The sequence below is a fragment of the Caloenas nicobarica genome, chromosome 1 (genome assembly GCF_036013445.1).
Source record: "Caloenas nicobarica isolate bCalNic1 chromosome 1, bCalNic1.hap1, whole genome shotgun sequence".
Taxonomy (NCBI): domain Eukaryota; kingdom Metazoa; phylum Chordata; class Aves; order Columbiformes; family Columbidae; genus Caloenas; species Caloenas nicobarica.
This window is the reverse complement of record NC_088245.1, coordinates 76456373-76484195: the sequence shown is the minus strand read 5'-3', so window position 1 is coordinate 76484195 and position 27823 is coordinate 76456373. Positions and strand designations below refer to the sequence as shown.

Genomic DNA, 27823 nt, shown 5'->3' with positions numbered 1-27823 from the left:
CCCAATACTTTCTGCTGTTTCAGGAGTTGCAGTGTTGCAAGTTTCCTGCATTTGTGTTTCTGTTTATCTTAGTCTCCAGCAAGGAACCCAGCACACAGACAATTAAGTTCCGGACACGACTGTGGTTTCGTTTTTGAGAGCAGTGAGTACCACGCCGAGCGACTTCCCTCTCGCACACTGTGTGTCCCCCGCGCCGCCCCGCGTGGGAGGCTGCAGCTCCGGTGCGGGACGCTCCGACCCTGGAGGTCAGGCCTTTCTCCCCAAAAATTTCATCGTGCTTGCTGCAAGAAGATCTTGGAAGAGCTTCTGGAGAATTACTACAGGAGAGAATAGTAAGTTTGGGAAAAGGGACTCTTTTGGGTGCTTTTAATTTTTTTTTTTTTTTTAAAAACTGTAAGACTTCGTGTCCACGTGGATTGTTCTTGCTAAGGCAACATTTCTTCTGATGCTAATGAGCAAAAGTGGCTCTTGAAAAGTCCAGTACTAAACAAGGAAGTAGAAGTAAGTTTTAAACTTGGGCACACAATGCTTATTCTCATTCTTTTTCTGATTTATTTTTTAAATTCTGGTTTTCTGAAGGCAGAAATATTACTCTCGACATCAACATTTCCACTTGGTTTTTGTTCCCTGCTTTGTGTGATCTATTTGGACAACTTTTCCTAGGAAATGTATTTAAGCTCATGCGGAGTAGAGCTTTTGTCTTTTGAAACAGGAACTAAGTTGAAATGATTTGGTAACACCGGTAAGTGCCTTGTGTGTATGTCATGCAGCTACTTTGTATGCCAGAGACCCCTGGTAGCTCATTAATGCTTTATATTGTATATCAGGGATATCTGGGAGCTAGACTGTGTGAAGAATCTTGGAGGAAAAGGGAACTGATCTGACCCACTTAGAGAATTAGTTGTTTTATTGGTGGTTGTGGCATTGCAACATCGTGCAATCGTCTAGCTCTTGGCCTAAGAAAAAGTCACTTGTTGGCTGCCTCAACAGGTGGCACAAGAGAAATGAAACACCTCTTGACTTTAAAACAGACAAGCCTGTACATCTAAGATGCTCTCAGAGAGTGAAGGACCAAATTATGCTGTTTCATCTGAATAGTCAATAATTAAACCTCAGTTTTATTTTAACATGTCATAATTAAATGCCTCTACAATCAGTATTCAAGTGGTTGTCTCCTACAATGATCTCTTCTCCAAGCACTGATAAATAATGCCTGCGGGAGGGGGGAGGCAGGAAAAAACAGCCTGTCACTCACAGCTCTGAACAGCAACTTTGAGCGATGGGCTGCAGAGGCTGGTTGTGGCAAACACAGAAGCTTGCATGTGAGAACCAAATCTCCCGTCCTTTCCTATTTCTCATGAAACAGCTAACCCCAAGAAGGAGTCCCAACCCAGTCGTGTTCCATTTGTTTCTGCGGTATATTATTCTTTAAAAGGCTGCTGTCTAGGATCAAGCCTTACAGAAATTAAAGTTGCCACATAAAGGACTGCTTGTGAATGCTAATTATTACTAATAAGCAACAAGCTAAGGAGCTGCAGTTCTCAGGCTCTGAAATGGCTGTGGGAAATCAATGTTGATAAATGTGAGGTGAAACACATGGGGGAAAAAAACAATACTAGCACTACAGATAAATGATGGGTTCTGAGTGGTGTGTTGCTATTTAGGAATAAGATCTTGGGGATATAATAGATAGCTCCATTAAAGTGTCTGCTCGGTGCTCAGCAGTGATCAAAAAAACAAACGGCGTTGGGAATTAGGGAGAGGGGAATGGAGAGCAATGCAGCAAACACTCTGGTGCACCTCTCTAAATCCAGGTGTAAATGCAGGTCTGGTTCCCAGCACTTCAGAAAGGCCGTGGCAGTGCTGGAGAGAGTTCAGAAAAGGGCGACCGGCATGACCAAAGGTATCACTGAGTGGCTCCCCTGTGAAGAATGGCTAAGATGTAGGCTGTGCTTTTTTGGAAAGTTTTGGAAAGAGATGACTGCTGAGGGTATAGGATACCAACAGAGTAGTAAACGTGGAGTAGTAAGACGGCAATGTGAGGAATGTGAATCAGTTGGTTTCCTTTGCACTGTGCGTGGTGGGGAGCGTCAGGGGAAGCTGGCAGGTGGCAGGCCGGAGCAAGCAACACGAGGTGCTGCCTCACGCGAGGTGAAGCCACGATCTTCGGCCCCTAACTGCTGAACCTGTTCAAGGGGTGGTCAGGAAGTTCACGGGAAGTAAATACATTCACAGCTTCTAGTTACCAGGGCCCAAGTTTTGATTTAGTAAGGCTGAGGTGCAGGCTGGCGAAGCTCAGGAGATTGTTGAAAGGCTGAGGGAGCTGGGTCGCTTTGGCTTGGAGAAGACTGAGGGGTGACCTCATTAATGTTTATAAATATATAAAGGGTGGGTGTCACGAGGATGGAGCCAGGCTCTTCTTGGTGACAACCAACAGTAAGACAAGGGGTAATGGGTTCAAGCTGGAACACAAGAGGTTCCACTTAAATTTGAGAAGAAACTTCTTCTTGGTGAGGGTGACGGAACACTGGAACAGGCTGCCCAGGGGGGTTGTGGAGTCTCCTTCTCTGGAGACATTAAAAACCCGCCTGGACGCCTTCCTGTGCAATCTCATCTGGGTGTTCCTGCTCCGGCAGGGGGATTGGACTAGGTGATCTTTTGAGGTCCCTTCCAATCCCTAACATTCTGTGATTCTGTGTGTTTTAGGGAAGTATCTGTATGTGCTTGCTCTGTTTATGTTTTGTGGTGTGTGTTTGGTGCTGGTTGTTTGTTTTGGTTGGCTGGTTGGTTTTGGTTTGTTTGTTTGTTCTCCCCCTAAGCTTCTGCTTTTGGGTGCTGTGAGGGACTTAGGCACTAGGCAAGCTAGTCTTACCCGTTATAGCAATTGCAACGTTCTGACAAGGACACACAGGACTGAGGCCTTAGAGGATATTAACTTATGCTATTGCAAGTTCTTAATATCAGGCCCTTTCATACAGGCGACTATTTTTTAAAGAGTGGCTTCTGTTTCCTTGGCCAAACAGAGGCCAAGAATGTGGTGGGCAGTACATCTGAATTTTTGGTGTGTAAGTAGTCAAAGGAAGTTCAAGAGATACACAAGTTGTGTATTGCAGCAAAGCTGGGTTAGTGTAAGTTGTGGTTTACACAGATGATTACAGAAGACTTATAAGCACGACTTCTCAAGGCATAACAGCTGTCAGAAACCTAATTTAAAAGTAAGCTGTCCTTAGGCTGCTCTATATTAATGAAATTTTTTTCTCTCAGTTAATTACATCTAGGCAGTCTTATCTCAGATAGTTTGGTTGTTCCTCAGGCACTAAATGACTCAATTTCTGCTATCTTGTTTTACCAAGCACTGTTTTAGAGACAACATTCAGTTTTGCAGCCACCATAATGAAACTAATTCTCTTGTGACCCTTCCCCCTAGTGGTGTGCTGGGAATTTTGTATCGGATTTGTTTTACCAGACTGATGTGCAAAAGCATCCAATCACTGTTTTCTACCAATATTCTTGGCTTGGCAAAATCCATGTTAAAATCTGTGTTAGTAATGCACTTTGACTGAAGCCTTTAGTAAACGTGCGAGAGAGAGCCTGCAGAGCAGCACCATATTGTTTGGTGTATAAAGCTATCAATGAGAGAAATATCACTTTGAAGATTTTCCACAGGCAGGGTGCAACAGCATTTGCAGCAACTCCCTTGCTCCACTGTGCTTGTGGGACTGGGTCACCATAGCATCTCACTTCGGGCACCTGTCTTAGCAGCTGAGGCTGCCTCTTTGGGAAGCGAATGAAGGGGGTAACTGAAAAATGTGAGCCAGGGGTAGACCCTCATTCAAATGCTCTGGATTGTTCTTTAAAGAATCATAGAATCGTTTTGGTTGGAAGAGACCCTTAAGATCATCGAATCCAACCGTAATCATTGAGTCCAACCATAGAGGTGCGTGTCCATGTCCACTCATTGCAGAGGGAGCCGTGAGAGAGAGGAGTCCTAATACAGACACCTCTGGTAGATGGTAGGAGTCCTCTCCTGTGTGATCCTCTAACATGGACATCTCACTTTCTGTTAAAAAAGAACAAAAAGAGTCTGAGTGCCCTCTCCTACAGTGGCCCTGCAGCACTGAACTTCAGAGAGAAGTGAGAGCATTTCCCATCCATGAGGAGGTATTACACCAGGAACCCCATGTCCAGCAGCAGCTGGGATTTGATGACTCAGAGGAGTGTAAAAAGTCTTACTGGTCATCATATTGTTGTAGCCTTTGCTCTGGCTTTCATAGATTTTAGGACTGTTGAGAAAGATGAGATCTCTTACTCGTGCCAGTGCAGATGCTGCCGTGACACAAACCGTTGTCCAGGCCTCAGAGCTGTGATTCTTCTGTAGTTCCCTTCACATCTGCAGACAACCATTTTTTGGCACAGTTCTAGTATGTAATCCTGGTCGCTTGTGCTTGAATAAACATACATTTGGTTTAATAAAGAGCCATCCTACTTCTTTCATCATTCTACTAGCTGTAATTCTAGTATTTGCCAAGCTAAAACATTCCTGTACTCTTCATCTTCTGGACTTGACCGAAAAACCTTTACACAAACATTAAGATTGCAAAAGCAAGCACTTATAACTGGACATTACCTACCACGTAAGCTGCCTGTAAAACCTGGCTCTCTTTTGTGTTGCCTGTGCAAGCAGCATGGCACAACCTTACATATCCAGGGTTAAAAAATCAGACTCATCTCTGCTCGAACTGTACTTTGATTCACGGCTTCTAGAAGGCTGGGAGATACCATTGCCAGGCTCTTATTCATAGATAATTGCTGACAATAGAGATGAACTTCATCTGGGACAGAACGCATGGATGGCTATGCAGCCTCTCCACCCAGCTCCAACAACCCCATTCCTTTCTCTGACTTCTACTGTCCTCCAACGTGATGCCTAGCTGATTTGGAAAACCTCACCCATAGTTTTGTGGGTTTTGTCAAGGTATTTTCACCTCTGTATTGTGTATTGTCATTCTGCTTTCATTTGAGGACATCTGGATTGGAAGGGAAGTCATTCTCCAATCTGTTTTTAAAATAAAAAAATCTTTTAGAAGCCGTGCAACTTAATCTAGCGTGAAGATGGGATCATCTACCCAGAAACATATCATTGTTTCCCCATAGCTATACCAGCTGGTCTGGTAAAGGAAACTGCTTATAAGCTTGTGTCAGTAATTTAACTGCTGTATTCCTGCTTTAATACTTAAGTATTGGTCATTTTTATACCAGATATTCATTGATACCTAGAAATTGAAAGTTTTTTAATTTCAGTTGAAATATGATTTTACTAATGTAATTCAGTTGAAACAGAATTAGGTGGATTAAGGCAAGTTTTAGTACTTCAGGGCTTTTTTCCCCTACATTTTGACAATTAACAGAAAAAAAAGGAAAGTTATTTTTAACTTATTTTTCTTTACACACATTAAAATACATTTTCAGATGTGTTTGGTTTCGTGGTTGGTTGGTTGGGTTTTTTGTTTGTTTTCTGTTTTTTCATTTTTTTTAAATTTTATTTTTTTTTAAGCAATCCATCAGACATGAAATAGTAACTGATGAAAACCCTGCAGTTTGTTTTCTTCTTAGTACTAATTTTGATCCTTACGTGCCTTTACTCATGTTCCTTTTCCCACCTTTTTTTTTTACCAGTTTGCCAGGAGTGAGAAAAGACAATGGACTCAGACTTCTTAAATGTGTTTACACAGCCTGCTGCACTTAATCAATTCCTGGATGAGACTGTCATTGCTCAAGGTATGTACTTTATGACCCAGGACAGAAGGCGGCCCAAAGAATGACCTGAAGAACTAAGCAGAAAATGTGCAGTACAAATGAATTGTGTATTTTTCAGCAGTGGTCCCATGGTTTTGGCAGCAATAAGCAAGCTCTGTGTGTGTAATTTGGCTGCTGACTCTCTAGAAGCAGATCATGAAGAAGCAGCACAAATTCTAGCTGATTCTTTAACTGAAATTTAAATTTCACATAAAGGATCTGACCAGGTTTGTCTAGGTCTCACTGATTTGAGTTACATTGAAACATAATTTCCAACAGCAGTCTTAATAGTCTGACATAATTTTCTCAATTATAAGGAATTAGTTAGAATAAAAAATGACAGTGTTTCTACATATGGCAATTAGCGATACTGGGTAATATTAAACTGATAGCAGATTTTACAGCAAATTTGCATTAGTCATATCTGATAATTGTAATGGATCTTTTTTGCTTCCTTTCACAGGTGAGAAGAAGAAATTCATAAAACCGACCTCAAGCAACAATCCCAAATTGGAAGAATTAAAATCGGTACCATTTCTTTTACTGTTTTACTTAACCCCCACCTCAAGTTGTTTTAACCTGTTTTGTTGATGCTCAGCCCTGTAAATTACTCAGTTCTTTGCCCCTAGTCCCCTGCTCTCTGTGGATGGGGATAAGCTCCGCTTTTGGCACTTGGGCTCCACACAGGTAGACCAAAGCTTTTGCTTAAGCACAGTGAGAGAGTGCCTGGGGCTATACAGGACCATGCTTCAAATGCTCGTGTCACCCAAGAGTGGTCACTACTGAGGGTAAAGTGAAGTGTAGATTTAAAAACTGAGTTTCTTCTTGTATAATACGTCTCCTAACTTTGGACATGTGAATGAGTCACATCAGAAGTACCCAGCTGCTAATTCATTTGCAATAGCAAAGAGAATCCATCTGGAGCCGCGGACCATGACTGAAAGCAAACCCACATCAGCATTTGCTGTGGCTGAAGAGAGATGTTCAGATACACATGAGTTTGCTGTCCTGATCTCATGACAACAAGTTTTAGGGTTACTGTGCTGATTTGCAGCAGTCTTCTGTCTTGTTTTTGACCTCCTGTCTGCCAGTCACCAGTGGCAGCTGGCTCAGCTGGCATGAGGCTGCTGAGGATGGCACAGAGCAGAGGGAAAAGGGATGAAGGGTGTGTGTGAGAGTCATCACTGGAAGTCAGGAGAAAAGCTTTCAAGTTGTTGCATGGTACATTGTCTGCTTGAGGTAACTGTGAAGGATGAAAGTACTTTCCCGGGAAAGTACTTTATTTCCAAGTAATTTTGAAAATCTCCTCCGTGCATTCAATCACCGTGTTTCTCTAATGGCACAGCCCAAGGGAAGGCTAGCATACTGAAATTTCCTGGAAGAAAAGTGTCGTGTCTCTTTTGAGACCAGCACTTCTTGTGTTACAGGGATACTAAAATTGTTATAAATTTTATGAAAACCAGCTTAGGCTATATGCTTATGTGCATATTATATGGCATTCATAAATCCATAAGCATATGTGTTTCTATAATATGTTTTCTTAAACCATTGTGCACATTTGATCAAAGAGATTTAATTTCTGTGTCAGGCTTTCATAATGTTTTTATACAAAAGAGAAAATCTGAAAGGTGATGCTGCAAAACGCAATTATGTTGTCTACAGAGACACTGAATTTGTTCTTTCCAGACTGCCAAAAATGAAGAGCTTTCCTCAGTTTATGAAGATTCCTGTGAGCTTCAGTGCTTAATCCATTTCCTGTCAGAGACTCCTGAAACAATGTTCTTCCCTGTCTAATTTCTTTTCTTTCGATGATGAGGAGGTGGAAATTGGGTCCCAAGGGAGGCAATCCTATGGGTGTCCATTGGTGCCACTGATTGCCTTCTTATCAAAAGAGTTCATGGCTTCTCTAGAGAAGAGATTGGTGTGGAGGAGGGGACAGCGAGGTGTCTTCAAGGGAAGAAGAAGGGAAGTAAAGAAAGTCGCTTGGGAGAAAGACTGTGTTCCACTGCGTTTTCATTTTGAGGTGGCTTTGGGGAACTAGGGAATGTGAAATGGCTCACTGTAGTTACTCTAAATATCAAACCGCATGTAAAATAGAAGACCGTTACATTTGGAAGCCAGGAACAAACTTCTTTAAGTATTCCTTTTCTCCTTTCCCTACTTATTCATTTTTAGACACAAGACCCTGCTCTGCAGCTGAGGGGGGCCCCCACAGCTGGACTGAAAGCACAGCTGGGTGGCTGCAGGATGGGGAAGGAGGCGAGAGCGCGCGAATGAGGGGTGTCATGGATCTGTACTCAGCAGTGCTTTCTGCTTTTCCAGCCTCCACCTGATAGCACCATGATGTTTGGGGTTCCGCTCTGTCCCTCACACATCTAAAGCACCGCCAGGTCTTAACCTGCAAGCCTTAGTTGAAGAGCACAGCTTTCTGCTCTAGAAAATTCTTGTTACTTGGTAGCTGAGGAAGTATATTACAAACTCTTCGACAGCTTCTCCTTCACACAAGTGCCAGAGCCAGGCATTTTTGTCTGTTGTGAGGTTTCAAGCATCTCAAATGTATTTTTCTTAAAACTGTTTTTTTTTTTTTTAAAAAAAATGGCTAATTTACAGAGATCTGCTATGAATTTTCTCCTCTGTTTACAGCAAGTATGGAGGATATTACAGCAAACTCCAGACACTCACTTGTAGCGATAATAGCGATACAAGCAATACCCATCCCTCTTTTGAGAGGTTCTCATTAACAGCCAGCTGGGGCTATTGTTTTCAGTTCTGCTTCAGCAGGTCCTCTTCCCTTTTTACCAACATGTAGGCAAAACACGTGGTCGGAGAAGTGCTGAGGAGCTCCTTTGGTCTCCTCTGTAGGAGTTCCGTGCTCAAGGAAGGGACTGCAAGGCTCAAGGGGTGTAACTGGGAATATGGTTCCTTTCCAGTTGTAGCCAGCCTTTGGCTTCCTGAGCAGCTTCCCCTTGCAAAGGCAGGAAGGATACTGGAAAGGGTGATGGGACGACTGTCATGCAAGAAAGTGAAATAAACAAAATACTTTTCTCCCCACCACCCAAAAAAACCAACACGCTATTTGGAGGCAGAGTAGTATAAAATTGAAAGAAAAAGAAAACAAAAATAGGAGAGGAAAGGGAGGAGTGCTAGTAACATGGATGACTACAAGAAACAGCCAACAGAATGAATGAAACCTCTTTTCTTACAAACTTTTGTCCGATGGTTGAATTTGTGTGTGAATTCTCTGATGTCAAATAGAGGCAGGGCTTGGGAAGTGAACTCTGCAGCCTTTTCCCTGATGGAACTGGGAATAGGGTCTGTCTCTCCACCTGTATAACTATTAGTAAAAAATTAATAGGCCTATGACTTGTGAGATGTCTGTCTCACTTGAAAATTTGCCCCAAATTGGCCAATGAGCCCTATATTGTTAGGAAGAACTAATACTCAACTTCCCTTCAAAAACAAAACCAGAAAACCAAAAAACAACAAACACCTCCCCTCCCCCCAAAAAAAACCAAACCCCAAACCAACAAACAAACCAAAAACAAAAAAAACCAACCAAAGAGCACAAAGGAAGTGGAGGTTGAAAGCAAACCAAGATGTGAGATAAGGGACTAAAGAGAAAGGTGAAAAGCAGGAAGTATAGCATTTAGTGCTATACTGTCTAAACAATAATAATATAATTGCCAGCTGCTTTGTTTTCCTCCACAGGTATTGACTGACTGGATTAACACAACTCTGAAAGAGGAACACATAGTAGTGAGAAGTCTGGAAGAAGATCTGTATGATGGGCTGGTACTTCATCATCTTTTGGGTAAGCTGCTGCTTTGAGTTTAGCTCACAAACACATTATGGAGGAACTTCCAGATCAAAGGAAAACCTCACAAATCACAATCGCAGTGATCTGCTGAAGTCTCGCTTTGCACTAATGGAAAAAGCAGGGCACTGTGAGCCATCGGTGATAGTTGCAATTCTGAACAAATGCTCAATGATCCACTATTGTTTTTATATAATTATTTTTCTTCTAAGAAAGTCTTTTTAGCTGCTAGTTAACATACTAAAAAGGTTAACTTCGAAGTGTGAAATTACAGTGCCTCTGAAGGGAGGAAGGCCTTCATAAGCTAGGAGCACAAAGGTGACTTGTGATGCTACCAGAAACATTGGATGGAATCAGCACTATATGTGTTTTTCTGCTTGGGCGAAAAAAGAAAAAAAAAAAGGAAAAAGGTCTAGGTCTAAAGTACTGGGCTGGAACTGCTGAAAATCTGCGAGGCTCTCTACACTTTGAGGTGCTTGTATAAAGATGTGACCTTTTGGAACAACCCGTTGGTTCGTTTCTATTTCTCCATCTCTCCTGTCCCTACTTCATTATTCTTTCCCCTTTCACTCTCTTTGGTGAGTCTATCAAATCATACCTCCTTTTCACCAAGGCTGAGGACAGCAGCGTGAATAGGATTGGCTTATTTTCATAGTTTACCTGCCTGAGTAATGAGCTGGGATTTCTTCTACATATGTGAGCTGATACCACTTTTGTGCACTGTCTACAGGAAAGGTTCTCTCGTTGGATTCCTGTAGCTTCCAGTAGGAAAAGGAAGAACGTGACATTCTAGGGTTGGGGGATGATGCTGCAAGGAATGGCTTGAGGGCTTGAGTCCTCTCCCTTTTGCAAAGCTTCACTGATTTTACTGAGGCTTTCAGAGAGCACGAGAGTTTAACAAGGTATAGAGCTGTGGTTCTGTGGAAGCTATTGAGTCATATAAAACATTTAAAACAAGGCTTTGTGTACTTTGCTGTCATTTTATGTTTCTAATTTTTTTTTTCCTATGGTGGTGTTAAAATATATCCTTCTTCATGTGGACTCTCTGTCAAAGAAAACCTAGGATCTCTCAAGCTGGATGTTGACAAGATTGCATTAACAGAAAAAAAACAGCGACAGAAACTCTCTGTGATTCTGGAAGCTGTGGCCAAGTGTTTGCAACTGGAAGAAAGTCAGCTGAAATGGAGTGTGGAATGTAGGTGCAGAAGTGAAATTGAAGAAAATTGCCCATCATGGGGCCTCCTCCACTATGAGGCTGCCAAGAGGCAAAGGGGCACCAGAAGAGTAATTAAATGGCTTGTTTTCAATTACTAGCTGAATCACAAGTGAGACAGGAATATCTCACCTGACAGGGTCATACAAGCTACATTCTCTAATTTGTGGCTTATGGAACACTTAACACCCTCAGCGTCCATATGTCTCACAAAAAGGACTTTTAAGACGTAATACTGCTGAATTGTGATATTATATAAACCCCAATATGTGTTGTGACCCTCCATGACTTTGGGATCCTCTACACAGGGAGAATTTAGGATATCAGAGTGAGGTTTAATTGTTTTGCACACTAAACGTTGTTTTATTCCTTTGCATGGAATAGCTATCTTGACAAAGGACTTACTGAGCACACTGCATCTTCTGGTTGCAATAGCAAAGCACTTCCAACCCAACCTGGCAATGCCTCCAAATGTTCAAGTGGAAACAATCACCATTGAGGTAAATATAGTTTTAATATTTCTTACAGTAGATCCTAGAGACCTTGCACAAGACTTAGCTTGCTTAGAATTAGGGAGAAATGTGTGTGCAGCTGTGAAAGTGATGCAGTGAACTGTGCCTTTTAATTTCTGAGTTTACTGGACTAGACTATGATTTTGGGCTCAGTTCAGATGCTGTGTCTTTAGAAGGGTAGAAACACTATGCTGGTTTTATTCCTTGATCAAAGAAAAAATGGTCCAAACTGAAAACAGCTGTTGATCTCTGCAAAGAAGAAGAAGAAAAAAGAAATTCTGCTGTTACTGTCTCTACATGTTTTAAAGTAGAAGCCTGCACACTTAAATCATAACACTGGTTTAATGCTGAGGATTTGTATTTTTAGGGGAAGGGAGTTTTTACCCCCTCTGCATTCAGGTCACATTTTGTTATTTTTCTCTACAAGCTGAGATCCACATGCTTTCTTCCTGTATTTTGTTTCTTAAAGTCAACTCTGGGACTTCAGGACAACATCAAATATCCCACAGTTTGGGATATAATTGCAAAAATTAGCACCACTGTGTTACAGAGTTGCAATTCCGTGGTGCTGGGAGCCCAGCACATGGTTTGTATGGCATGACCTAACACTCTTCCCTTCTCAAAGGATCATAACTGGAACTGAAACAAAGTGTGCACTTGAGCTATGTGTCCAGAGGAGGCCACAGAGATGATCGGAGGGCTGGAGCACCTCTCCTATGAGGACGGGCTGAGAGAGTTTGGTTTGTTCAGCCTGGAGAAGGCTCCAGGGAGAACTTATTGCGGCCTTTCAGTACTTAAAAGGAACTTATAAGAAGAATGGGAACAGACTTTTTAGCAGGGCCTGTTATGACAGGCCAAGGGGTGATGGTTTTAAACTAAAAGAGAGGAAATTCAGGCTAGACACTAGGTGACATTTTTTACAATGAGGGTGGCGAAACTCTGGCCCAGGTTGCCCAGGGAGGTGGTAGATGTCCCATCCCTGGAGACATTCAAGGCCGGGCTGGACGGGGCTCTGAGCAACCTGATCTAGGTGAAGATGTCCCTGCTCATGGCAGGGGGTTGGACTAGATCACCTTTGAAGGTCCCTTCCAACCCAAATTATTTTGTGATTCTATGCCATTTTAGGAAATTTAAAAGTATCCTGGAGGGACAGCTTCTTCTGGGACTTAGTTCTGCAAAGGTTGCTGTTGTGGCCCCGTCCCAGCTGACTACTTCAGCAGAGGAGTGATCTCTCTGGTGTCTAATGGGAGTCCAAACTGCACATTGCTGCCCATGCTCCTGTCATGTGGGTCTGACTGGTGGCAACCCAGACTCTGAGGAAAGCAGCTCCCCATCTAGTGCCTTGTGGGGCTGTGAGCGCCTCAGCTGCACAGAAATCGGGAGGGATTGTGCATGAAACGGCAGCCACAGGAAAGGGCTGTTAACCCTGAGAGAGGGAGAAGAGGCAATGGAGAAACGGGGTTGTGGTAGTGAGCTGGTTTCCCGCAGGAAAAATTGATGGGAATGATAGTCATTAAGTCAAAAGTGAGGAAAGCCCGTGAAGGCACAGCTCAGAAGAGGGGCTGAGGGCAGTATTGGGAAATGTTGAGGAAGCCCAAGGGAGACTGGAGAAGGCCTGGGCCTTTCTGCGACATGTGCCTGCAGGAAGGACCTGCCTTTGCCCCCGGTGGGGCAGGTCTGGTCCTCTTCAACCATGAGTTGACCCAAAGGAATTGACCCTGTATAAACAGAGGGTGTTTTTCACTGCCTAAAAGGGGACAGTGGCAAACACTGAAGACTTTTCTGTAAGACATGTTTGCCAGGTGCCTGAATAAAGCAGCAGGCATTCCCATCCTCTCCTGTCCCTTCAAACTGTCAGCTGGGTTGAGGCACTGGTTTTTTGATGCTATGTGGAGTGCTAACATTCATACAGAGGAAAAAAAAAAGATGCAATGACATAAGCAGAGATCTCAGGTGGTTTCAGGAATAGTAAGAATTGCTAACCTAAATCTAAGCAACCCACCGAACCTAGGTCCTCCGCATGGGGGATTTGATGGGTGGCAGGCCATGGCACAAGGTTATTATAAAGCAGAGGTGACCACCTCCAGTGCTGTAAAACTGGGGAGTCCTTAGTGCAGTGAGGTGCACAAGAAAATCGCTGCCTGCCTGAAGCAGCTTGATACATCATCAAGACTCCAGGTGAACATGCCGACTTCTGAACTTCACCAGCTGAGGCACCATGTGCTTCTCCTTTGGCTTCCTCTGATGGAGAAGTATGTAATTTCTGGTTGAAGAGTGGAGAGAGCAGAAGGGAGCAGCAACTTCCCAAAGCACTAATTGTACTGGATTTCTTGAATAAGTGCTCTCTGGTAATCATTTAAGGCAGCAAACAGGTCGTGAAAGGCTCCTTAATGCTTACGGATTTTTTTTGTTTAACAAAACCAAAAATATTTATTGTCCTTTCAACAGAACACCTCCAGAGGATTAAAGACAGTAAATGCGGTGGAATATATCACAGAAAACAAGTAAGAGGGGATGTATCTGTTTTTTACACTGTCAATCAAAGAGGAAATATTGTGGGCGTTTTCCCTCTTAGCAAAAATAGCTGTGATCACGATGATGACAAAAAGCATAAACCCAAGCATGCATATGCATGCGAACCATTTCTCTGATTTCTTTCCTTTTTTTTTTTCCCCTCTTCAGATTCGGTATTATGCTATAATACCCTTCTTTATATAAACCTCTCTAAAATAATGTGTATGATTATTTCTGAGGCTTAGTATTTGTCATTGCCATGAAATATGATAACAAATATAATAATAAAAATCCAGTACTGTAAATTTGCGTGTCCCAGACTAAACTGGAAATTTTCTAAAGCCACAGTGGTTTAAATCTATTTTTAATTTGTTGCTATTGCGACATTAAATAAAGAGAAAGGATGCAGTTCTTATTTTACTGTGAGAGAAAGGTTTGAGCTTGCTGAGTTTGTGAAATATTGTCATTATTAAAGGAGTTAAGTAGTAGGATGCAATTTACATACTGAGAAAATATGGACATCATTCCGAGAACTAGAAATAGATTTTCCTACTATCATCTTTTATATGCTAGAACATTTTCTAACTCTAATATCATGAGTAGCTTATTGGGAGATGATATTAAGGATTGTGCTTATAAAATAAATGTTCATTAGTCTGTGGGCCAGTTGAAATTTCAAATACTTCCAAAAACCTACACAGATATACAGTATACTTTAAAATGTCTGTTAGAAAGTTACTCTGACATAAAGTTAATGGCACTTTGTACTCTATCTCCTGATTTGCAAGATAGCTGATGGCCCAGATAAGCTTTGCTTGTGAATAAGATTAGTTCTGCTGAATGCTTTTTCTAATTCTTGCTTTTTATTGCATTATAGGGAGAATTCAGAAGCGCAGTCAAGTAAGTACTGGCATTGCCAAGTTCAGTGTTTCACTATTATGTGCTATTATACACCACATTCTGATCCATTTTTGCTTCATGATAAAATCAGTATGCTCCCATTAGAGTTAATGGGGACTCCTGGATTTCTCCTAGTGTTTTTCTCCAAATGCCTTCTATTAATATCTGTTCATATCAACACTATACAGTTTGGGAATTAGATGGTCATTTTGCCCGTGGACTGCAGGAAACAGGTGGGAGGTGAGACAAGAAATGACAGAGTAGGTTGATAACCCAACAGAGAAGACCTGACTGAGGGACAAAGTATATCTTGGATTTACACCTTGACCTCATTCACTGTTGGAAATATTTATGAGCGTAATGGCTTGAGAATTGTGCTTCTTGTTGCTACCAGTTTCAATGTATTAATAGTTTCTTTCCTGCAGTTTGAAAACAAGATTTCGAAATCTACTGGTTCTTGATTATGGACGGCAGCTCAGTAAAGCCAGCATCCCTTGAGATTTTGCCTTTAGGGCTTTTGAGGGCTGTGAAACACCTGAGGTGAAAAACGTCCATGTGTGCAGAGCCTGCAGAAGGCCTGGGCACTGCTCAGGCTTCAGTGTGAGCTGCTCTTCCTTGCTCCAAAGGAGCATGTCGCATCCCCAATGAATCAATGTAACTGTTTTAATTCTCTGCTGTGCCCTTTATGTTAGCATTTTCATCCTTTGCAGAGGTGCAAACGATATCATTTAATACATATTTGTCACTTATTCCACTGAGTGGCCTCTAGCGTGGGCTGAAATTGTGAAAAAAAAAACCCCAACCCTGTAATTAGGTGTTTCTTCCAGTTTGCTGATTCTGCTGGAAAGAGAAATCTGCAATTCACTCTTCAAAATGCTCCCTCTATTTTTAACACGGCTTGCTTAACAAAGAGAGAAGTCCCAAAGCGTGGCTCCAGGAGAGGGCTCTCTAGTTAGGGAGACGGTTGCAGGTTTCAGACTGTTGCTCTGTGATTTGTTTGATGGATTCATCTATTCCCTGATGTTGCTCCTGCAGCAACGCCTTACCAGGGAGAACAGAGAAGCCTGGGGAAACCCTTCTGCAGCAGAGGCTTCTCTGTCACTGGCTTTTGGGAGGAAACTTGCTTAAGCAGGGCTGCCTTTGCTTTCCTGCACCATAGAAATTGTTTCTCTGCTTAGTTATGCTGCCAGAGTGCCCTTGATTTTTAAGGGTGTTTCAAATGCTTTGTTCGTGCTTGAACCAGAGCAGTCTTGTGGCCAGGTTACTGTGAGGAGATGTATCCTGCTCTCACTAAACCTGGGCTCAAAATGGAGGTGGGGGTGGGTGTTCACAAGGACTTCAATGGATCTTTTTTCCTTTGAAATCTTTAAACTCGTGCTAGTTCTTTGGTGCAGATTTGCTGGCACTGGCTTGGAGCCTGCCTTTAAACTGGATGGCAGCGCTCGTTGTTTTAGAGGTCTGTGAGTTTTCAGAGAGCAGTGTCTCCAAACCCGATATCTAGTTTGCTTTTTTTTGAAGCAAGGTTTGTATGGTTTGTTTTTGTTTGTTTGGGTTTTTTTGGTTTTGTTTTTGTTTGTTTTTTGTTTCTTTGTTTGTTTTTTTCCCCCCTGCAAATTTGATGTAACTGGCATTTCTGTTGGGGAAGAGCAGTAAAATGTATAGCTCTTCTCTGCTTGCAACATTTTATCCCAGGGGTTCGGGGTTAAAAAAAATACTGAAAAGAGGTAAACTGTAGTGATGCAAAATTTAGCCATTGCTCAAACTGGTGGCAGCAAAAATCTTGAGAACCTCTGAAGGCAAAAATTACAAAGCTGAATAAAGGAAATTGTTATCTCTGATGTAGGGAGGCCGAAGGGAGCCCTGTCACCCTGTCCTCTGATAAATACAAACCCAGGATTTTTCCCCATCTCCCTATGACGTTTTTACCCCTTGGCTTATTAAGATGTGAACACCTTTCTCATTCTGGAGGCACTTTAAACTTCTAATCTGACAGCTATTCCAAATAATACCAATTAATTTTGTTTTGATACAGAAGATGATGCCTTTGATGAATTATTTAGCCGTGCTCCAGATAAACTGGATGCTGTAAAAAAGGTAATTTACTTTTTAATAGACATCAAAATTTGTAAGGTAAAGCATAATTCATGACTTCACTTAAAAAAGTTCTCTCTTCTTCCACCCTCTTCTGTTTTCTTTAGGTATTTTTGCAGTTTGTCAACCAGCATGTTGGAAAATTAGGATTAAATGTGAAAGACATCGAATCTCAGGTAGCCTGCTCTAAACTGCATGTTAACCACATTTCGTCACCCGGGTGTTTCCTCTCACCATTAGGATTCCTCCTTTTTGTTGTAGTAATTTGAAACTTGGCAACATAACAATTCTTTGTAGCTTCAGGTTAAGATATCAGGCTTCAGGCTCTGAAGTTTCTGAAGCTAACAAGTAGTGAAAAAATGTGGCTTTGTGTTGAATGCTGCCCTTGTAATGCTGCAGGGGGTAATTTTCAGAGTCTGCCCAACTACTATGGATACTCTTTCTGTCAGGACGGAAATAAGGGTGTTCTTACAATTAAACTGAAAGCCAACTTGATCGCTGGTGCTCAGTGATTTTTAGCCTTCGATTTGCTTCACGGTAGAAAGGCCCGATTGTCATTACATTTCCAAGTCCCATCCTCTGAACGTTGAGCTTCTTTAGAGTCCATGAAACTGCAGGAGTAGTGCTCATGAGGCAACTTGGCATCACCTGCCCCAATGCGGTGGAAGAGGCACCTTGGCAGCCGCTGCCTCTGGGGAGCTGCAGCATCGTCTCCGCACATCTCCAGGGAGCTAGCGAGCAACGGGAAATGAGCTCGGGGACTTAAGTCCCTCCTGGCTTCTTCTTCCCTGCCTCTGCAAACATGCAGGCAATAACTGTGGGAGAAATCAACCCACGCCTCTTGCTTTGCTCCAGGCACTCAGGACCTCGGAGCGGTGGCGGTCGCTGCGATTTGTGCCCCGTGGATGAAAAGGAACTGCGCTCTGGTGCTCTTCTAGGTTTTCGTGGTGGGCAGCTATAAGAAAAGAAGTTTTGCAAGTGTTTTGTTATAAATCTCAGACACTAGGCACAAGTTACTTTTATTTATAGTTATGTGTTCATTGCTTGTGGTCATCTGAAGTCTCTTCACATCTGGAATAGTTAGTTTTAGTAGCTGTCGCATTTTTACTAATATGAACTTGGGAGCCTTATGTAACTAAATATGAAGTTCACTGTAGAAGAGGTTGAGTCATTAGGTTGTCTGCTTGCCAGCGTACCATTTAAATTCCTTTATTGCTAGAATGGCATTTATTGGAGTAATTTACTAAAAGCTAGCATAAGAAATAATGTTCATTCTTCATCTAGTTTGCAGATGGAGTTATCTTACTTCTGTTAATTGGACAACTGGAGGGTTATTTTTTGAATTTAAGGGATTTCTTCCTGACTCCAGCCAGCAGCACGGAGATGGTAGGTTGTTATTTAATTACTTAGAGCTTGAGGCTTCAGACTTCTTGTGTTTAATGCTTCCGTATGTCAGTGAAGAGCTCTGCCTCTTGCTTTAGCTGTTACTGCTGCATATGAAGTCACATGCATGCACAGGGTTTGCAGGATGATGGTTTGGGACACTACAAATGCACGCACTTGATGCTGTAAAAATACCTTGGAACAGGTCGATGCCTTCTCAAAAATTAATTATTATCTCACGGGAGGCAAACTATTGTTACTTGCATTTGTTAGGCAGATACATCCTTCTGAAGCCTTCCACTGAAATACAGAGGCTCTGTGTGACAAGGAACTGGTATGCTATCTCCTACAAGTCTGTCCTGCAAACAATATTTTAAAATGGTTAACACCTCTTTCATAGCAGAACTGGATCTCTATAGGCTTCCTTGCGCTTTGCTAAAAATATACCTTAATCAAGACATGACCAGAGCATTTTGAAGTCCCCCTGTGGGCTTAGGAAGCTCTTGAGGATTTACATCTTTTCCTTCCCAGAGGCAGGGAGCTGTAACCTACCCAGCCAGACTTGCTTGACTCCTTTTCCAACCTCTAGCAGGCAGTGCTTTAAAAGAAAAAGGTGGCAACAGCCAGAAGGTAGCGTGTGATGGGCTGCTGATGTAAATGCCTCCTCCACAGATCTAGGATGTTGATGTATTTTGAGATATTTGAGATATTTTCAAATTGCCTCTGGTTTTTCATTTGGGTCACTGAATAGCTCTGAAAATCTTGAAACTGTAGCTATTTTTCCTGGGTTATATTCAGTTATGTTTCCAAAAGTGAAATGTGTCAGATCCTTTTTGCTTGAGAGCTGCCTGAGAAGGGAATGTCTCATCTGGCATCATTTGCATTACAGCTTCCCCACACAGATGAAGCTTTTGTCTGATTCCCAACCTCACCTCAGTTAGTGCAGCTGGACAATATTTATTTGTAATGAAAATTCTCAGAGGTCCCATATTAATTAATAAATACTCCTGTGGAGCTTTTCTTCAAAACATTTAAAACCATAATTGCTTGAGACCTAGGTTCACATTTTGTCAAAAATCCATTGCTGTCAGTTGATGACTGTTTAAGGTATTAGGAAAACTCAGAATTTTTTCATATCCAGGATGAATAAGGACCGGTAAAATATATTTTGAAGGGTTGACTCAAACAAAATCAAAGCATTTCCTTAGAATCATAGAATCTTTTCAGTTGGAAGAGACCCTCAGGATCATCAAGTCCAACCATAACCTAACCTACCTCTAGTACTAAACCATGTCCCAAAGAACCTCGTCTAAACACCTTTTAAACACCTCCAGGGATGGTGACTCCTTGCAGTTGTTTTTCTTCCCTTTATCCTCCTTTACTCAGTTTTCAAAATTGTTTGCTCCTGTCCATTGACTTGGAAATAAATTTTTAACATTTTAATTAACTTTATTCAGAGGAAGTAAATTTTTTTTTGTATTTAAAATTTCATAGAAAACCTTTTTCTTTTTGGATCAGCCCTGTTCAAGCCTCACAGATATCTTTCAAGAAAAGAGTTACTGCTACATTTTAGGTACAAATCAGAGCTCACACTTTCTAGTTCTTACCCTGGACACGCTGGTCATTGGTCTTGGAGAAGTATATAATGGAATTGTGTACTGGTTCAGTACAATTCTCTACATCCTAGTAATTTCATTTAGCAAAGTTACTTCCAAGTACTGGATTTACTGTTGAATGGCTTGCAGAAGTGGTATTTACCATTCGTTACTCCTCTGGTGTTCATTACAAGATGAAAAGCGTGATGCCAATATAATTAAAAATACCGAGCGACCATAGTTCAACTGTCATTTGTACATAAAATGTCTTTCAATTCCTCTGTGCTTTCTAACTCCCTGTCATTTTAGACATTAATTGGTACAGTAAAGTATGAAAATGTAACCTTTGCTGAGATTTAAAACATGTAATTTGTGTTGTAAGAATGGTGACAACTACACACACCATTATGTGTGGTGCATCAAATTTCATTCAAGTGGAAAGCTTGATGTTCATAGCTGGTATGTACACCTCATGAATTGCAAGGAGGGGAAATTGGGATGGAAGCAGTGATAGCAAGGAGGAAATAGAAACAAGAAATAAGCAGGGTAGTATCTCATGTTAGAGGGACAGGAGGGGTGAGGAAAGCAGAAGCAGAAATTTGGGAGGCGACCCACCTGCAGGTGCAAGAAGATAACACTGTGTGTGGGTAGGTTTCTTGCTGTTTTTCTGGATGTTTATTGCAAAAAAAAAAAGGAGGGGAGGGAGTTTACAAGTAACTAAGAAAGTCCAGCTCTGGGCACTCGTTTGTATAGAAAAGTAAGTATTGTGAGGCAAAGAATATAATCATGAAATAGGTCAGGCTGAAATTAAGGGTGAACTTGTGTGTTCGGGAGATGAAGAAGAAGATGAAGGAAGGTCCTTGTGCTTATTACAACTGTGCGAACTTGGTACTTTTGCCAAAACAGGCCCAGAGCTGAAAGACCCTAAATGTCCTGACCTCTGTCCAGTCACAAATCCTGGAGAATTGTTGGGCTCTTTTGAGTCTGGAAGCTCAGCTGGATGAAATGACTGATTTTTCTAGATTGCCTTTCTTTACTAATTGTCACTATTTCTATGTGAAGATTTGTTTTGAAATGTGCACATTATCATTCCTTGAAATCTCATATGTGCTAGAGAGAGGGAAATGTGCCCTTTTAACCTTTACTGATTCGTTAAGGAAACATTTGATGTATTCATCCTGATCAGAAAATTGTGTAGATCTGTATGAGCTTAAGCTCTCCTGTCTGCTGGCTATCAGCGGAAGAAAACAAGCTCAAATCTGAACTGTCAGTCTCAGTTACTTGTAAACCACAGAACCAGGTAAAACATAAATCTATCACCTCGCTTCAGAGCACATAGTTTTTGCTTGGCTTATGCGTGGGAGACCTCTGTGCTTATTGTCAGAAGATAATAGGGAACAGCGTGGCAGCAGTTATGATGTGCTTCCCAAAGGATAAACTGCTCAGTAGCCTAAGGAATGTATGAAGAGACAATTTGAAGTTCATTCAGGTCTTGTTACTTCATTAGAGGAAGGGAGCTTGCTAATTGCCAACTAAGTAAACAATTGCCCTTAAGCTGTTAGAAGCTACCAATGGGATGTTATATTACTTTAAAAAATAATTCCTGACTACTGTGTGTGTGTGATGCTGCTTTTATGTGGGGAATGGAGAGAAAAGCAAGTGAGGAAAAAACAGAAAAAAAACCCAGCCTGCATTCATAGACATGTGTTTAATTCCTCATGAGTAATTTAAGGATATCATCACTACTGTTATCGTTCATAGACATCTTTGTATGTTAAAGCATAAACTTCTAGCTCAGAAATATAGCTGATTGGGAGATTTCCAGTCTTTGTAATTCTGAACGTAATAGGGAAACCTTTTTCCTTATGTGTTTTTTGTTTGTTCCAAATGTGGTAAGCATATGGACATTGTTGTAGAAGTAGAAATAAATTCCATGCATCTATTAGATACAGTTATTAATCTAGCCTCTCTCCCCTGTAGAAACATCCATTAAGACAAGACTTTCACATACAAAGTCTATTTTTAAATAAATGGATTCTTCTACCCACCTCATGGGATACATTTTGTTGGAGATGGATTTTATATGGTAATTGGTAGAAATTCTGAAGAGTACTCCATCAAAACTAAGGAGATGGATATGAGTACATGTTTATGAATCAGTATCTTACTTCAGCAACTAGAGAAATAAGTTTTAAAACCTCATGGCCACTGCACCATTGGGTGGAAAATATCTTCTGTTAAATTGATTTCTCTCTCTCATCGACAGCTTCACAACGTTAACCTTGCATTGGACTTACTGACAGATGGAGGTCTTCTGAATTTTTCTGTGAACTCTGAAGGTGAGGCATGACACACAAACTTGTCTGGAATAGAATGGCTAATATCCTGGTTGAGCAAAAGTTAGGGTAATTGAAGAAAGTAGGTTCTGCAGTGTGACACTGACACATTTCATTATATGGCTGTTCCATAGCTCCTCATTCAGAATGAACAGTAATAAAGCTGAGAATTGTTTTGAACAGCTGTTATTTCTATAGTAAAAGTGTTGGATTGTTGTAAGTTTAGTAACTTTATCCTAAACTTAAACTGTTTAATGAGTCAGTATTTGTTAAAGATTTAAAATAGTGGCCACTTCTAGGGAAATTACAGCAGCTGAGCTGGAGGGAAAGTTATTTTCCTATGTCATAAAAAGTTTTAGTGCATTAAAAACAAGCTCGTTCATGTGGTAAGATACCTTGCAGAATACGTTCTGAAAATCAGAAACATTGGCTGCTGTATTCAAACCCAGAACAGCTGGTGGTTCAGTCTCCTGAATGTGAAGTACATAGGTTTTAGGTTGCTATTCTGTCTAGTTCAAGCCTGGGAGCTGAATGTTGATCTCCTGCATCCAAGTGGATGCTGAGTTAATGTCCATACATGCTCCTTTCTCTTGCCTCAGCAAAAAAAAAAAAAAAAAAAAAAAGAAAAAAAAAGAAGAAAAAAAAAGTTTCCTTTGGAAGACTCCACTTTTCCAATTACAAAAATGCACCACATTTTTTACCAGCTCCAGGTGGCATGAGGGATGAGGATGCATTAATAGCTGGTTTTATGACGTCTCAGCCTGACCTCTCGCAGGGCACATAACCTCAACCTGTCATTCCTCCACTAAACTCAAAAGCTTGTTGCTGAATATGCTGAATAATGAATTAAAATAATTTTAAAAAGCAGAAAACATCATCTCTTCCTCTGTTAGTTATTCATAAGCAAGAGGGTGCATGTGTTTGGTATGTAACCCATGACATCATGGAGAGAGAAGGGTAGAATTTAGGACTTTCTTTGGTTTTTCTTTTGTTTTCTTTTTCCAGTAATGCTTTGGTGATGTTGGAAGTTTGCATGATGGGCATGCATGAATTGTGGGCTTTTTGCCATATTGCACAGAGCTAGGAGATTGGAAAGCTATTTATGTTAACTTCGGAGTAACCTGTGCAAGCTCAGGTCTCCATGCTGAGATCCACCTTTTGTATGAAAGAAGTTAAACCCATGCTTGCTTTCCTTCCATCTGGCCATTCTGTACTGCTTCAAATATGGAGTTGATCGGTATAAGGAATACTGGTGCCAATATCTGCAGGGCCTTTAGCTTCACTGGAAAAATCCTCAGCGAGTGATTGAATTTAATACGATTTAGGGGTACTTATTGCAGCTATAATATTTAGACTGTTCAAGGATCTCATTTACTAGTGTTTCATTGTTAGTCTTTCTCCTGGTGATTTACAGCACTGTAAGAAAAACAATACACACTTTAAATCAGTTGCTCTCTCCCATTGCAATTATTAGATATGAGAGCAGTTTGTTTAGCCAAGAACATGCAAGCTAAATACTAAATGAAAAAAAAAGCAACCAACAGCAGCAAAACATGATGGAAACATTACAATAAAAAAAAATTGTCAGGTAATTCCCAGCATGATTCCTGCCATAGAAGAATCATAAAATCTAAAGCTGTAAAGTCATTTTAAATTATATACGCTGTTCCCTGCTAGTGAAGAATTATTTCTTACTATGCATTATTTATCCTGTCTTCTAGCAAGATAGTGCAGCGAAGGTCCTTTTTCCTAAAGTGCGTTTAATAAATAAATTCTTCTAGCTCTACAGTACCTATTTTGCTTCTTGTTACAACTAGATTGTCTAAGTTCATGTCATAATTGGGGAAAGGTGGAAAATTGTCTTTGGCAGTTGCAGTCTCTTTCTGTTCCAGGGACTGCTAATACTTCACATCTGGTTTTGTTGTTTCTTGTGTATCCACAGATATTGTGAATGGAGATATGAAGACTACAATGCGGGTTCTGTATTGTTTGTATTCCAAATACAAGACCAAAGAAACATGAAGAGCAAGGCCAAGAGCTTGGGCTTTTTTTTTTTTTTTTCCCTAGCATGTCATGCTCTGAATTTTGGTTTCGCAGCTCTATTTGCCACTGTTTATGTGCATGCACTTGTGTTTGATACTTGCTGTATTAACATTGTATATGCAAGTATATATTCATGCGAGGTTTCACAAATCAGTCTGAATAACTGTAAGTATGTGTGTATCCAGGGCCAGTGCACTGTGTAATTCTGTGGCTGTAGCTCTTGCTCCAGCCCCTGTCTCTTACTCTCTCTGAGGCCCCCTAATGCTGCAAAGTGGTGCAATGTGTGTTTATCCTAGAGTCTGGATTCTTTGCTTCTGGAGATGAATTTGGAAGCTGTTATTGCAACCTCCCCACTTTCCTGCTTCTGATTCACTCTGGAAACTAGAGGAGTGAAAGACCAACCACGGTGCCTCTAGAAAGACTGAAGACACGCTTGAATTTCAAGTTCAAAACTTTCTTTAGACCAGTGGCCAGCTGTTCTAAGTGAAGAGCACGTGGATTGGACACCAAATGAATAGGTAGCCGAAATGAAATCTGAACTTGCCAAGTGTTCGATAAAAGTTTTACCATTTGCCTGCTGGAGTGTCGAAAACGGACACAGAATAACATGTTGATGCGCGACTGTGCAGTAACAAAGGGATCTCCTGCACAGCTGTGGCAAGGTGCCCTTATTTCCTTGCGAAGCTAACACCAAACTGTGGCCAGCTCCAGCCCGTTGCAGCCCTTACGTAATGTGTGAGTAGCAGGAATGCCAGTTCTTGTGTCAAGCAGCATATGGGAGTGAATAACACGACCACACTTTCTCTCTGGTAAGAGGTGAATCAATGCTGGCTTCCTCGACAGCTGGTAGAAGTAGAAGCCATCACGGATGGGAGTAAGGAACCTCTCAGTTTTTGCCGCTTCCGACAGCAAACTCACACTGTAGGGACTCTCAAACTCCTCTGGGACTCTCTTAGCTGAATTTGTCCAGCTACCATTCCCAAACATCCCAGAAGCCTCCTCTGGATGCAGCAAGGCTAGCCGCAATTGATATAAGCTGTCACTATCAGAGGTCTTAAACCGTAATTCCTTCAAAACCTCTGTCTACTCCCTTGACCTTAAAATGATGTCATGTTTGTATTGCATAAAGCTTGAGATCTAATTAAAAAATTTTTTTTTATATTATTTTTGCTTCCTTCTAAACTGATTTAATTTGCTGTTGTCAGTGCCTCTGACATTTGGTCTCTGGTCTGATCCTCCATCTGTGTGTTAAGGGGAAACCAAAGCTTGCCTAGTGCGAGTGCTGACATTTACAGAAGAGAATTTGTTGTGTCTGCTTCTGGATCACGCAGCCTAAGACAGATCCTTGGATAGTAATGCTGAAAAGTCTTTGAGTCCTGCCTTTGAAAATGGCAATACTGCACAGCTGCCGGAGGAAGGAGTTCTGCAAACTGTCCTGGGCCTAATCCTTTTTGTACCAATAATTACTTTGTTATGTTTTTGAGGAGAAAAATCCAATGTGTTGTCCAATGTGGATCTACAAGAAGATCAGTTTGCTTCCCTAGCAAATGTTAGTTGTGTGTGCTGTTTCAAATGATTTAAGTGAGAAATACATGGTTTTTTGTATGCAAGTCTCCATAGGTATCTTGCTTTATTTCGTAATGTACTTCAACAATTGACTGGGAGACCTGAGAAGTTTGTTCTTGCTTCACAGATCCCTGCTGCTGTTGCTGTAACATGGCAAGCGGGTTGTAGAATCAATCATTATTGAGCAGATAAAGCTGGGATGTGGCTTGTGGAAAGCAGGAGCGAGGGGGCAGGAGGGCATTTGGTGGTGACACGGTGACAATGTGGCCATTTCCACTGAGGAAGCCAACCTGAATCTCTTTCCTGGTTCTGGTCACTGGGAGTCACTTCCAGTGCATGACTTCAGGCATAACCTAGAGGCCATGAAAAAGTCTGTGGTGTGAAGGTGAGCGGGTCCTGCCCTGGTTGGATGGTTATTACTGCTCAAGGAAACAGCTGGATTTTTCTCTGTGTGTTTTGAGTTTTGTGGTCCACTCCTTCCACCAGCAGATCTGGTGCTTGTACTTCCGCAGACTCCTGGCAGGGGAAGTCTAGTTCTTGGTATTTAATAAATGAAAGGATCATATTCCCTTCCCAGCACCAGCTTGCCTAAACCTGTTTTGAACAAGTCATTCTTTTGAAAACATACAGGGGAAAAAATGACAGCTAATGTGCTTGAATCAAAAATATAGCGAAACCAAAATGGAATGTTTTAATCTGTTTTTTATGCTGCGAGGTAATTTATAACATGCATGATGTCTCTGAACACTTTGATAAAGAGCCTGTGTTTGATTCCTAAAACACGCTACAGAATTTTACTAATCCATCATACAGGCACCCACTCCATAAATTAGCGTAGAATATACAATTGCACTATTTACATTTGAGATGTAGTCACAGACTTGGCATAGTTTTAATAGTAAATATAAAGTGTCAGAACTAAAAAGAATATTCCAACAGTATGAAACTAGGGAAAAAAGAAATATATATTATTGTTCTCATATGTTACTTTTTCCTTACATCAAGAAAACCTGTTTCCCTTTTATCTTATAAATACAAGTTAATGAAAAACAAAGCTGCAATAAGTGGCAAATTAACCATGATATTTTGAATAAACTAAGCTCTCTCTATGTGAGCTGTTCATTGACACATAATTAAGTTTACAGTTTTCATGTTTAAATCCTAGACAGGAAGCTGTTTGTGACGGATAAGTGTGATGGACTATTAAGGTCTTCGGTGTTTTCATTGTGCTGTGCAGGTAGGTATGCAAGTTTAACTGCAATGACTGTTCAGTTTTCCAAAAGACATTGACCGACTCTATCTTACTTGGTTTCCAAGGAAAAACATGCTGTCTGTTTATCTGTTAAATAACCAGTAAATGGTTCAAGAATGAGCCAGAGAAGATCCCTACAGTATCTTCTGTTGTTATCCTTGTCTCAAAGACAAGTGGCGCGGTGGGTTCTCAGCAAGTCAATGGCTGGGATGTGGCCTGAAGTGTTTTTAACTCCTGCTTGCTGTCATCTTTTTGCTGTCCTCTGTTTCCAAAATACATGGCCTTGTAACTATAAAGATGTCTGTCCAGAGGTGGAATGGGAACGGTCTGTGGAGTGAAGTGCAGGTGGAAGGGGCAGAGTTACCATGATGACTTTAAGGGAAGCAGCGGGAGCACAAAAGATTTTGTCAATGGGATCAAGAGACACAAGACGGGTACTGGCTGTAAAGCCTAGGAAAGCAAACTGGGGATCGGTTCCTGCTGTCAAACCCCCTTCTCTTTGGGAGGAGGATTACATTGCCATTTTTTCATGCCCCTATTTGGCTACAGCCCTCTAATTTGGACCTTGCTGGTGTGCCTCTCTGGGTACCAGCCAGTTAAACTCCAGAGGGAAAACACTGGCAGCCCCCAAATGTGCTTGCCAGGTGGAAACAGCACCTGTACTCTTCTGGTGTGGAGCCTATTCTTAGTGCCTCTCCCTCTCCCTTGCAGTTCATGTGCTTCATGCTGTCCCTTCACTTGTGTTCCAGGTGACCATCAGGCTTTACCTCCTATAAAAAGCTGCAGTCAGTGCTGGGCTCTTCCTTAT

General features: G+C 41.4%; 1 protein-coding gene across 2 annotated transcripts; it reads left to right on the top strand.

The window, feature by feature from the left end:
• Nucleotides 1–127: 127 nt before the first annotated feature.
• Nucleotides 128–25754, top strand: PARVG (parvin gamma). Of its 2 annotated transcripts, XM_065637356.1 has the most exons (13): nucleotides 128–332; nucleotides 5677–5778; nucleotides 6260–6324; nucleotides 9505–9607; nucleotides 10665–10805; nucleotides 11208–11323; nucleotides 13784–13839; nucleotides 14727–14749; nucleotides 16782–16843; nucleotides 16948–17016; nucleotides 18125–18226; nucleotides 22085–22157; nucleotides 24097–25754. In XM_065637356.1, exons 2-13 carry the CDS (start codon nucleotides 5700–5702, stop codon nucleotides 24174–24176), a joined length of 969 nt encoding a protein of 322 aa, XP_065493428.1. In that variant the 5' UTR covers nucleotides 128–332; nucleotides 5677–5699; the 3' UTR covers nucleotides 24177–25754. The 2 variants fall into 2 exon arrangements, with proteins under 2 accessions (XP_065493428.1, XP_065493436.1); XM_065637364.1 differs by lacking the exon at nucleotides 10665–10805.
• Nucleotides 25755–27823: the final 2069 nt, after the last annotated feature.

Coding starts and splice junctions, on each gene's coding strand:
- PARVG (XM_065637356.1), top strand. CDS start 5,700: ATGGACTCAGACTTCTTAAATGTGTTTACACAGCCTGCTGCACTTAAT. Junction 16,844..16,947: donor AACTGGATGCTGTAAAAAAG/GTAATTTACTTT, acceptor TGTTTTCTTTAG/GTATTTTTGCAGTTTGTCAA. Junction 17,017..18,124: donor TGAAAGACATCGAATCTCAG/GTAGCCTGCTCT, acceptor TTCTTCATCTAG/TTTGCAGATGGAGTTATCTT.